Source organism: Oncorhynchus kisutch, linkage group LG4, assembly GCF_002021735.2.
Source record: "Oncorhynchus kisutch isolate 150728-3 linkage group LG4, Okis_V2, whole genome shotgun sequence".
Classification (NCBI taxonomy): Eukaryota; Metazoa; Chordata; class Actinopteri; order Salmoniformes; family Salmonidae; genus Oncorhynchus; species Oncorhynchus kisutch.
The window spans coordinates 38,726,103-38,739,047 of NC_034177.2; the positions used below are offsets into that span (position 1 = coordinate 38,726,103).

The 12,945-nt window shown below is 41.9% G+C and overlaps 2 protein-coding genes across 7 annotated transcripts in view; both read left to right on the forward strand.

Annotated features, from left to right (window-relative positions):
• Nucleotides 1–1,678, forward strand: gdpgp1 (GDP-D-glucose phosphorylase 1). Its single transcript, XM_020480951.2, has one exon. The coding sequence runs from the start codon at nt 494–496 to the stop codon at nt 1,574–1,576; it is 1,083 nt and encodes a 360-aa protein (XP_020336540.1). The 5' UTR covers nt 1–493; the 3' UTR covers nt 1,577–1,678.
• The window catches only part of agbl2 (AGBL carboxypeptidase 2), a 27,989-nt gene continuing 15,057 nt past the window's right edge, over nt 14–12,945 (forward strand). For 3 of the 6 annotated variants that reach the window (XM_020480945.2, XM_020480948.2, XM_020480949.2), the window contains exons 1-4: nt 7,231–7,413; nt 7,600–7,646; nt 8,643–8,709; nt 9,091–9,237. In XM_020480945.2, the coding sequence (XP_020336534.1) occupies nt 7,611–7,646; nt 8,643–8,709; nt 9,091–9,237 (250 nt within the window). In that variant the 5' untranslated portion in view covers nt 7,231–7,413; nt 7,600–7,610. Of the gene's footprint in view, nt 355–7,171; nt 7,414–7,599; nt 7,647–8,642; nt 8,710–9,090; nt 9,238–12,945 lie in introns of those variants that run through there. The other 3 variants (XM_020480946.2, XM_031822924.1, XM_020480947.2) reach the window with 3 other exon arrangements.

Below are 12,945 nucleotides of genomic sequence, written 5' to 3' on the forward strand. Positions count from 1 at the left end.
CGCTGACGCAGAAGAAAAGCAGAGAGAAGATGGATCCTATCCACATCGACTTACAGTTTACGTATTTTTTCCTTCAATTATTTGTATAAATCCTGAATAAATACAAATCATTGACACTTTTCTACTATTACGTGGAAAACTTTTATTTAGAAAATTCAGAAATTCTGAGATCCGGAAGTACTTTTTAGTGTTGTTGCGCAGACGCTGATAAAATATGCCATGTTTTTAGTTGCTTCCTGATAGTTGTGGTAAATAACGTGGTTAAACTACTTATAGATTAGCGGTTAGATATCGATTTTTACATAAACTCAACAGAAATTTAATTTATTTTCTACGCTGCTGATTCAGATAACGGTGAGTTAGCTACATGCTATTTAACTTGAGATAAGACTCGGCGTTGTCACTCCATGCCATTCATCTCATTGTTGAAACGAGATACATCGTGCCACGTAACGTCTGGGTAGCTACCGGTGCTAATATTTATTGCAGACCAATGGAGGACGGCAAATCGCCAACACGTTTCGTCTACTGTAACCGAGATTTTGCTGACCATGTTTGCTGGTCTGGATGTGGTGACCGAACTGCCTCGATGTCTAAATTTGACACGACAATTCAAGCCGGATGGACTGACAGGATGGAGAGGGGGCTATTCCGTTATCACCTGGGCGACTTAGAGACAATAATTTTACCTGGGCCGGCTCGGTATGTGGCCCAACTGAATATTCAAAGAGGGATAGAGCGAAGACAGCCTCAGGAAATATTAAGCATCAAACAAAACTTTGACACCAAGCAGTTCAACTTCAACAAAATCAATCCAGAGGAAGTCATTTTTGAGATGAGTAAGCAAATTGAGCCTACGTCCCAACCCAAAGGTGATGAACTCTGTAGAATTATGGTGATGGTCAATGTTAGCCCATTGGAATTTGGTCACTGTTTATTAGTTCCAGAGCCCACCCAGTGTTCACCACAGGTCCTGACCCCCGCTGCCATCCAAATCGGAATCGAATCTGTGCTGCTGAGTTCTGACCCGGGCTTCCGGGTGGGATTCAATAGTCTTGGTGCGTTTGCATCTGTCAATCATCTCCACCTTCATGGATACTACATGAAGCAGGAGCTAAACTTAGAAACTGCTTCAACCCAACCCTTAGTGCCAGAAAAGGGATTTTACCGTCTGAGAGACTTCCCCATCGGCTTTATGTTCTACGCTGAAATGGATGACCTTGAGAAAGTTGTCTGTGCCATTAGTCAGGTCACAAACACATTGGTGGAGAGGAACAAGGCACACAACCTGTTTTTCACTCGAGGCTGCCCACCTGGGAAGTCTGATGTGCGTGCCAGGCGTGGTGTGCGCATTGTCGTGTGGCCTAGGAGGTCCTGCTTTGGTGCCAAAGATGAATCTGCCTTCAATGTGGCTCTGTGTGAGCTGGCTGGACATTTACCATTCAAGAACAGACATGACTTTGAACACAGCACTGAAAAAGATGTGATGGCCATCATTCAGAGGTATCTGCTGCCTGACCAACAGTTTCTTCAGTTGGAACAGCAACTTATTGCACATTTACAGAAAGACATTTAAGCCTGATTTACCTGGAAGTGAACAATTGGGTTTATTATATTTCATGGGCATTAAAGTATAACTCAACAAATCTCAACTGAATAAAACATACTTGAAATCGCAGTAACTTTTTTTTCCTTTTTCAGATGTATTACCACAAACACTGGTGTAATGCAGTTTCTCTGTTTTTAGAATGTACAATTGTCCTGTATAGGATACCTGAACCTGCATGACAGGAGCGGTCCTCCAAACCCAAATAATATGCGCCTTTGTGCATACATTTATTTTGGCCCCCCACACCAAACTCGATCATGACACACAGGTTAAAATATCAAAACAAACTCTGAACCAATTACATTAATTTGGGGACAGGTCGAAAAGCATTAAACTTTTATGGCAATTTCGCTAGCTAGCTAGCCAATTTGTCCTATTTAGCTAGCTTGCTGTTGCTAGCTAATTTGTCCAGGGATATAAACATTGCGTTGTTATTTTACAAGAAATGCACAAGGTCCTCTACTCCGCCAATTAATCTACACATAAAGCGGTCAACCGAATCGTTTCTAGTCATCTCTCCTTCCAGGCTTTTTCTTCTCTTGACTTTATATTGCGATTGGCAACTTTCATAAATTAGGTGTATTACCGCCACTGACCTCGTTCGTCTTTGTCACCCACGTGGGTGGGTACCTGCTTCTATAAACCAATGAGGAGATGGGAGAGGCAGGACTTGCAGCGTGATCTGCGTCACAAATAGAACTGACTTCTTTTTTAGCCCTTGGCAACGCAGGTGATAATTGAATAATATAGATTTCTAAATGTATTTTGCAACGCGACGCAAGCGGTGTGGTCAGCCTGTTAGCTTCCAAGTACATATGGAAATTAAAAATGTTTATATATTAATGGCTTTTGAGGGTTACTGTCTGATTTATTACTTTAAATATTTTTTACATCCATGACAGGCGCACAGGTATGTCAGTGAGCATAAGTAGCTTACTTCCTTTCCTCCCCACCATATTAGAATAACTTCACAAACAATTTTAGGCCTCACAGGTTGCAAGTTACTCCTCTCATCCAGCATTAAGACTACACTGATCTAGGTGAGAAACCAGGGGAGGACCATCCTCAGTGAGTTTCATAAAAAATTGTGAAACATTAAAAGTTATCCTTTTTAGATACAACTACTAAATATAGTCACAGGTCACCAAATAGTTGATGAAAACATTGTTTTTCAAGGAAGATCTACAGTAGCCTCAGCAGCACCATGGTGTAGCTGGAGGACAGCTAGCTTCTATCCTCCTGGGTACATTGACTTCAATACAAAACCTAGGAGGCTCATGGTTCTCACCCACTTCCATAGATTACACAGTAATTGTGACAGGTTAGAGGATGTCCTCTGGAAATTATCAGAGCTCTTGCAGCATGAACTGACATGTTGTCCACCCAATCAATGGATCAGAGAATGAATCTAGCACTGAAAGCATAAGGTACAGCTAGCTAGCGCTGTAGTGCATAAATGTGGTGAGTAGTTGACTCAAAGAGAAAGACAATAGTTGAACAGTTTTGAACAAATTAATTTCTTCCAAAATTGAGAAGCGAGAGAGCTAGCTATTTTAGGTTGTATATATTTTTTACTTAGCTAGTGAATGCAGCTAGCAAGTTTAGCCTACTCAAACACCCATCTCAAACAGAGAGGGATGCGATGTTAGCTAGCTTGCTATGGCAATCCAACACTGGAACTTCAAGGTAAGCTTTTGGTTTTAGTAATTTATTGCCACCAGGGTGTGCCGGTGTAACTTCTAAACTGATTTCTGACTGTACTGAATGATAGTTTACTAATGTGTTAGTCCTGGTATGTTGACTATGACGTGACAACCATGTAGGCTGTGTGTAGTGGTTAGCGGTCTTGATATGAAGGTTTGGCTTGGAACGTTTTTTTTTGCCTGGTCACAGACAGCTGATGTGTTGTGCACTGAAGCCCACAGGCAAAGGGAGAAAGTGAGAGGAGAGCACGTAGATAGTTGCGAGAAGGAATGATATACACAATGAGCTACGTGATCATGCTGTTTTTATGTGGCTTCTATGAAAGTGAACTGTGTTTCGGTGTGATCAGGGGTGTATTCATTCCTTCAATTCTGATAAAACGGGGATAAACATACGTGAATTTGTCCAATAGAAACTTATGTTTCCAACTGTTGGGACTAATGATTACACCCTAGATCAGCTAGATGCAGGCAAGAGTGTGCAAGGCGGTATTGAATGTGTCACTGTGCCTTACCTTGATTGCTTAAAATTATCTCGACCAGTGCACAAACGTTGTAAACTTTAAGTCATAAGCTTTGTTTTAGCAATGAAATGATGGGTACAGGGAAAATTTGAGTATCATTTAGTAGCCTAAACCTATCGATGTTACATTGGATGCTGGGTGAATGAAATATGAATGACAGTCGTCCAATACGCTGTAATATAAACAAGGCCATGCTCCTAAAAAAATTATCATCCTCCCTCATCTTAAACGGCACTGACCACCACTGAGCAAAATAGTTGACAGTGGCCTGTGTGGGCCTTTTGGAAGTTCATGCAGCCCCTGTCAATTAAATATTTACTCCAATCATTGCACTCTTACACATTTTCCCCATTGTGACTTTTATTACAGAACATTGATACGCTTCCTGCTCAGTGTGGCTTCTCATGTGCACAGTCAGATCCCTATTGCTAATGAATCAGTTACTACAAACATCATATCTGCAATGTGAGTTTTGATGTGATGTTTCATACTTTCTGTGGCCCAAAAACATTTCCCACATACCACAAATAGGTTATTTCTCCTTCGTATGAGTTTGCACGTTTCATTAATGAACCCATGTAGTGGAAAGATTTTCCATACACTACTTTCTACACACTTCTATGGCAAAGTGCATTGTCATTTTGCCTGGGTGATTTCAGATTGGGCAACACTGTGGATTTCTTACCCTTAGTGTTTATACGGGAGCTTTGTCTTTACTGTCCATGTTTTCTTTGATTTTACTGGCTTAACCTGAGGTCCTCCAATTACCATCCTATCCACGTTTTTACTCTTGAGCTGCTGAACAGTATGGATTCCCTGCAGAGATGGGCTGAGAATCACTAGTTGGTTCTGATACTCTGTAGTAATCTCCACCAGTTTCTGTTTGTGCAGTTGAGGTGATAGGTAGAGACTCTTCTTTTCCATCATTTTGGGCATGATAAAGATTGGAGTGCAGAGTTGGATCCTCACAGTCATATTCCATAAAGGCAGGAAAGAACATGGAGTCTTTGGTATCATCTTCCAGTTCTTGAGGCTGCTCTTCACACTGACTGGTTCCGAGTTCTTCCTTTATCTGTGTAGGCTCTGGGTCTTCCTGTCCCAGGCTGGGGCTCCACTACTGCACACAGTGCTGCTGCTCAGGGGGAACCTCTCCAGAGACTGACTGTTGACAGAGGATGTCTGGAGGCAAGTAGAAAGGAAGGACCTGAGATGTAGAAAACCCGTAAGCCTACAATAGGAAATTCAGACAAACGACATAGCTATGTACGTGTAAAACCGGTGTTATTTTTCTATAAACTTCCATACAATAAAGGTTAAATAGACTAACATTATCACAAACCTGCTCAGGGGGTTCTACTAAGCTATATGGAATTGTTTTAAGGTCATACAAAGGATAATTTAGCTTTTTGATTTGGAATTTTATGACCACTTGCAGTAACAACAAAAATATATTTCAATTGATTGGACATGATTTGGAAAGGCACACACCTGCTATGTAAGGTTCCACAGTTGGCAGTGCATGTCAGAGAAAAAACAAAGCCGTGAGGTCGAAGGAATTTAATCCATTTTAGAATAAGGTTGTAACATAACAAAATGTGGAAAAAGTCAAGGGGTCTGAATACTTTCCGAATGCATCGTATATGGTTACTCCCCTGTGAGTCCTCATGTGACCCGTCAGATTAGTGCCAGTCCTCAAACATTTGTCACAAAAACAGCAATGGTATGGTTTTTCACCTGTGTGGATCCTTGTGTTGCTTTCAGATGTTCACTCTGAAACAAGCCTATGCCACAATCAGGGCAGACATATGATTTCTCCCTTGTATGAGGCCTCATGTGCACTCTAAGATGGGAACAAGTACTGAATGAGTCCTTGTGTGCACTGTCAGCTTTCAATTCCTTACAAAACATTTACGACAAATGTTACACGTAAACTTCGCTGTAAGGTGCATTTGCAGGTGATCTTTCATACTTTCCGAGGACTCAATGCATTTTTCACACACACCACAAGGATATTCTATATCCATTGTATGAATTTTCACATGATTCACTAAAGAACACATGTAACGAAAAGACATGCCACACACCTTACAATGACAAGAAGCATTATGACGTTGACTGGGTGATTTCAGATTGGATGACTGTAGAATTCATACCCTTATTATTGACACAGGAGCTTTGTCTTTTTACTGTCCATGTTATATTTGATTTGCCGGGCTTAAAACCTGACTGAGGGACTTAATAACTTTCCACCCCATTGACTGCAGAACAGTCTGGATTACTGCAGCAAGAGAATGACAGTCACTGGTTTGTTCTGATACTATGTAGTCCTCTTCATAAGGTTCTGTATGGATCTATTTAGTTGAGGTGCTGGGGAGAGATACCCTTTCTTCATTAACTTAATGTTGACCACGATAAAGATATGAGTGCAGAATTAGGTTCTCATCACAGTCACTTTTCACACAGACAGGAGTGAATATGGAGTATTTGGTATCATCTTCCAGCTTTGGAAGCTGCTCTTCCCACTGACTGGTCCTGAGCTCCCCACGTTCCTCTGTAATATGTGTAGGCTCTTGGTCCTCCTGTCCCAGACTCGGGCTCCACTCTTGCACACAGTGCTGCTGATCAGGGGGAACCTCCTGATCACCATGGAGAGTGAGCTGCTGGAGGTCTGGATGAAATGACAATGTTAACGTCATGAGTCGCCTAGGGTAGACTGCAATCACAAAACACAATACACAGCATTAACATTGAAAACACAAAAGCTGATATGAGTCGCCCAATAAATACTGTACATTTTGTAGAGTAGTCGAACTAGACAAACTAACGAACCTGCTATGTGTAGCCTGATCTCAGGTTTAATAACAGCGACTTCAAGCAGCCTTTGCAGACAGTCGTTTTCCTCCTTTGAAGGGGAAAGTTCTTCCTGGTACTCAGTTTGCGTTTTATTCAACTGCCCAGAATATCTCATCAACAGCAACTGTTAATCGCTCGTTGAGAAAAACCTGTAACAACTGTATTGAATATTTTTTTTAGATAATGCAAGTTGCAGCTAGAAAGCTACCTTCGTGTGCTCTACCCATGCCCGTGCTGAAAACAAAAGGTGAACACTGCACGCTATCCTGATCTTGCAGTAGCAAGCTAGGTATTGCCGCCACCACGATCAAAGCAAAGCTACAAACAAGACAACCGGGGTGCGTTCAGTTCATTTCAACGTGTGCTACGTTGTGTGACGGTTTGAGGTGCGTTTGCTCCCGTTTGGTGGGTGTGATCACTTGAAATCGCAAAACTCGTGCAGCACACAGCCCACCATACAATCTCTCTCTGGCCACCATAGTCACATCGGTATCAAACTGGTCGTTCAGTACAGTATCGTTTCCGTTGAATTAAACATTCAATACCGTTCTGTCGTACTGCACGCACCCCTGATCCCATGGCAACGGTGCACGGAACATTAGTTGCTAAGCAACATTGTAGTGAAAGTTATTTTTTTGCTAGCTGCTACTAATCAAGTGACCTAGCTAGCTATGAAGTTCACCCACACTTTTCTTGCAAGTCAAGACGTGTTTTTCATTCAAAGGTTTGGGGTTTTGTCTAACGTTATTTGCTGTTAGGAATGTTCAATAATATGTGATAATATCTGAGAAGCTGTAACCAGTTACCACTTGTTGTTGTTGGTCTAAAGTTCTGTTCCTAGCTAAGTAATGTTAGCTAACTTAGCAAGCAACGCGTGAATACTAACTTCTGTGGGAATTCTATTTTTCAGTTCCACCCAGGATGTGCCCAGCATTGAAGACAGACACCGAGATACTGGTCAGTACTATAGCTAGTTAGTTAGATGAGAAACATTTTAACATGAGGCGTTGTACAATATTTGAAGCCATAGGCTACATTATTTTTATTACAAAGTATCCTATGCCAACAAAACACAAACGTGATTGTTGTTTTGATCAGGTAAGATTGTACTTATAACGTTACTAGTCAGGACCCGGTTTCCCGATAGCGTTGGAATTTCGTGTTTTAATTATGCATAATGGAGCATGATGTGTCGATCCTGATAGGATAGAAAGAAAGGGAGCGCTGCTCTCGGATCAGCTTCCTCCATTCAAATCTTTCCTTAACATTATCATTATTTCACAAAACTGACGAGGGATCAGTTCCTAGAGAGATATAACTACCTACGTCTCTAAATATTGAGGTGGCTTATTCTAATGCTTACCCCCCCCCCCCCCCCCCCCCAAATGCACCGAATCACCGATTTGCCACATCATTGCACACGTTAGACTACACATCATATATTGAGACCAATTACAGACCTTAGCCTAAAAGTATAAAATATAACTAAATTGATTGAACATTACATTTATTTCAATATGATTAAAATAAGCCTATAGCCAACTGTTTATATGTTAATGCATCATCTCGGTTGCTTGTTTTGATTAATTGCAAAGACACAACTTTGTTTTTCTAGTCAACTTTGGTCAGAAGTTATCAGCGGTCACAGAGAGATGGGTAAATCATGTGATTTCATGTTTAGCTGTTCTACGAATAGTCTGAGGCAGGCGCTAGATTACGAGCGTTTTCAAGTGCAACGTTAATAGCGATGGATTTGAGAATGTCTCGGAGATTTAACGATGCTCCAACAAAGCTTCTAACGATTCATTTAGCCATGAGATGCTTTTGGGAAACCGTCCCCAGATGTTTTACGGTTACTCACATATTTACAGTATTTTTACAAAATGATTACAATAATTGCAGTAGTCTATCACCTAGCCTGCTAAATGCAAGCTTCATCTGATTTATTCTAAGAGGACATCAGAGAATGCCTATGAGAGACTCATCCTGCACCACCTACAGCACTGTGGACTCTTTACAAGTAGGTTGGCACTTGGCAACCTGACACAATTACTGGAAACTCAAGAGGCTTGCCTTGCATCATTTGTTTACATACATGTTACTTGGTGAGACCTGACCTACATCATTCCACTCTCTGTCAAATTACCATGCAATTTAATCCTGCAAATCAATCAATTCAAGGGCACCAATCTTACCCCAACAAACAAGATGCCATTGTGACCTTTTATACAGTAGTTGAGCATAGTACAATGGATTGTGCTACTGCTACTTTTGCCATATTAGCCAGTTATGTAACATGTTTACATACACAAATAAAATGTTTATGCATTCTTTGCTATAAACCAAGAAAAAAAAACATTACAGAGTGCTTCCCTCAGAAATGTCAATTCTCTCCCCTCAGGCACAGAGAATTATTTCCAAGGCAACCTCTTAAGACAAAGATGGAGGGATTCCCACCACCCTGGCTCCAGCCACCCAGGCACCCACTCCTCTGACAGCAATAATTCCAACATGGAGGATGAGGAGCAGGAGCCTGGCAGGAGGGCATGTAAGATGAGAGCCACAATATGGACATGCAAAAAGTGACAAATGGGTCAACATAGCGAATAAAGCTATTTTACACTTGAACTATAACAATTTACTCTTCATCTGGATAGTAGTAGGGTAAGGGTTTTTGTTAGCGGTGTATAGTTGCTAAATGGTTAAAATTGGATTTGTGGTTAAAGTGTTAAACAAAGCCCACAAGTTTATGCCATGGGCAGATAGTGATGACTCATAAACAAGAGGGCTGGTATACCTTGTTGTATTTCACAATAGAGCGTGATTCCCAGGCTTCTCCAATGCTGGGTCATGTTACTTTTGGATGTGATGCAGCAGTGTAATCCAGTTGATTAAAGCAATCCAGTCCACCTGCTCCATGTAATACCTTGATTACAGGATACAGAGGGCGGTGTCATTTTAGTCATCTTTTAAAGCCCTGTCATCCCAAAAGACCAGATTAGATCTCTATTGAATGCCTCTGCTAGTTACAGTTAAGCATCTTATTATTAGCGTCTACTACCATCAATCGGCTTTGTTTTTCTCAGCAGGATAGAGCAAATATTATACATATAGTGCATTCGGAAAGTATTCAGACCCCATGACTTTTTCCACATTTTACATGAGAGCCTTGTTCTTAAATTGATTAAATTATTGTTTTTCCTCATCAATCTAGACACAATACCCCATAATGACAAAGTGAAAACAGGTTTTTAAATTTTTTTGCAAATGTATTAAAAAACAGAAATACCTTATTTACAGAAGTTTTCAGACCCGTTGCTATGAGAATCGAAATTGAGCTCAGGTGCATCCTGTTTCCATTGATCATCCTTGACATGTTTCTACAACTTGATTGGAGTCGACCTGTGGTAAATTCAATTGATTGGACATGATTTGGAAAGGCACACACCTGTCTATATAAGGTCCCCAAGTTGACAGTGCATGTCAGAGCAAAAACCAAGCCATGAGGTCGAAGGAATTGTCCGTAGAGCTCCGAGACAGGATTGTGTCAAGGCACAGATCTGGGGAAGGGTACCAAAATAAATCTGCAGCATTTAAGGGTCCCCAAGAACACAGTGGCCTCCATCATTCTTAAATGGAAGACGTTTGGAACCACCAATACTCTTTCTAGAGCTGGCCGGCTGGCCAAACTGAGCTATCAGGGGAGAACAGCCTTGGTCAGGGAGGTGACCAAGAACACGATGGTCACTCTAGCAGAGCTCCAGAGTTCCTCTGTGGAGATGGGAGAACCTTCCAGAAGGACAAACATCTCTGCAGCATTCCACCAATCAGGACTTTATGGCACATGGCAGCCCACTTGGAGTTGCCAAAGAGCACCTAAGATATTCTGGTCTGATGACACCAAGATTGAACTCTTTGGCCTGAATGCCAAGTGTCACGTCTGGAGGAATCCTGACACCATCCCTATGGTGAAGCATGGTGGTGGCAGCATCATGCGGTGGGAATGTTTTTCAGCGGCAGGGACTGGGAGACTAGTCAGAATCGAGGGAAAGATGAACAGCACAAATTACAGAGAGACCCTTGATGAAAACCTGCTCCAGAGCGCTCAGGACCTCAGACTGGGGATAAGGTTCACATTCCAACAGGGCAACGACCCCACACAGCCAAGACAACACAGGTGTGGCTTCGGGACAAGTCTCTGAATGTCCTTGAGTGGCCCAGCCAGACCCCGGAATTGAACCCGATCAAACATCTCTAGAGAGACATGAAAATAGCTGTGCAGCAACGCTCCCCATCTAACCTGACAATGCTTGAGAGGATCTGCAGTGAAGAATGGGAGAAACTCCCCAAATACAGGTGTGCCAAGCTTGTAACTTCATACCCAAGAAGACTCGAGGCTGTAATCGCTGCAAAAGGTGCGTCAACAGAGTACTGAGTAAAGGGTAGATGTAAATGTGATATTTCAATTAATTTTTAATACATTTGCAAAAATGTCATTATGGCATATTGTGTGTAGATTGAAGCAGATAAAAAAAATAGATTTGATCCATTTTAGAATAAGGCTGTAACATAACAAAATTTGGAATAAGTCAAGGGGTCTAAATACTTTATACAGTGTAGACATTGTTAATGTTGTAAATGACTGTTGTAGCTGGAAACGGCAGATTTTTAATGGAATATCTATAAAGGTGTACAGAGGCCCGTAATCAGCAACCATCACTCCTGTGTTTCAATGGCATGTTTTTTTAAATACATTTTTTAAAATTGATTTCACCTTTATGTAACCAGGTAGGCTAGTTGACAACAAGTTCTCATTTGCAACTGCGACCTGGACAAGATAAAGCACAGCAATTCGACACATACAACAACACAGAGTTATACATGGAATAAACAAAACATAGTCAATAATACAGTAGAACAAAAAACAAAGTCTATATACAGTGAGTGCAAATGAGGTAAGATAAGGAAATAAATAGGCCATGGTGGCGAAGTGATTACAATATAGAAATTAAACACTGAAATGGTAGATGTGCATAAGATGAATGTGCAAGTAGAGATACTGGGGTGCAAAGGAGCAAGATAAATAAATAAATACAGTATGGGGATGAGGTAGGTAGATAGATGGGCTGTTTACAGATGGGCTATGTACAGGTGCAGTGATCTGTGAGCTGCTCTGACAGCTGACACTTAAAGCTAGTGAAGGAGACATGAGTCTCCAGCTTCAGAGATGTTTGCAGTTCATTCCAGTCAATGGCAGCAGAGAACTGGAAGGAAAGACAACCAAAAGAGGAATTGGCTTTGGGGGTGACCAATGAGATATACCTGCTGGAGCGCGTGCTATGAGTGGGTGCTGCTATGGTGACCAGTGAGCTGAGATAAGGTGGGGCTTTACCTAGCAGAGACTTGTAGATAACTGGTAGCCAGTGGGTTTGGCGACGAGTATGAAGCGGGGGCCAACCAACGAGAGCCTACAGGTCGCAATGGTGGGTAGTGTATGGGGCTTTGGTGACAAAACGGATGGCACTGTGATAGACTGCATCCAGTTTGTTGAGTAGAGTGTTGGAGGCTATTTTATAGATGACATCACCGAAGTCGAGGATCGGTAGGATGGTCAGTTTTATGAGGGTATGTTTGGCAGCATGAGTGAAGGATGCTTTGTTGCGATATAGGAAGCCGATTCTAGATTTAATTTTGGATTGGAGATGCTTAATGTGAGTTTGGAAGGAGAGTTTACAGTTTAACCAGACACCCAGGTATTTGTAGTTGTCCACGTATTCTAAGTCAGAGCCGTCCAGAGTAGTGATGCTGGACGGGCGAGCAGGTGCGGGCAGTGATCGGTTGAATAGCATGCATTTAGTTTTACTTGCATTGAAGAGCAGTTGGAGGCCACGGAAGGAGAGTTGTACGGCATTGAAGCTCGTCCGGAGGTTAGTTAACACAGTGTCCAAAGAGGGGCCAGAAGTATACAGAATGGTGTCGTCTGTGTGGAGGTGTATCAGAGGATCACCAGCAGCAAGAGCAACGTCATTGATGTATACAGAGAAGAGAGTCGGCCCGAGGATTGAACCCTGTGGCACCCCCATAGAGACTGCCAGAGGTTTGGACAACAGGCCCTCCGATTTGACACACTGAACTCTGTCTGAGAAGTAGTTGGTAAACCAGGCGAGGCTATCAGTTGAGAAACCAAGGCTGTCGAATCTGCCAATAAGAATGTGGTGCTTGACAGAGTTGAAAGCCTTGGCCAGGTCGATGAATA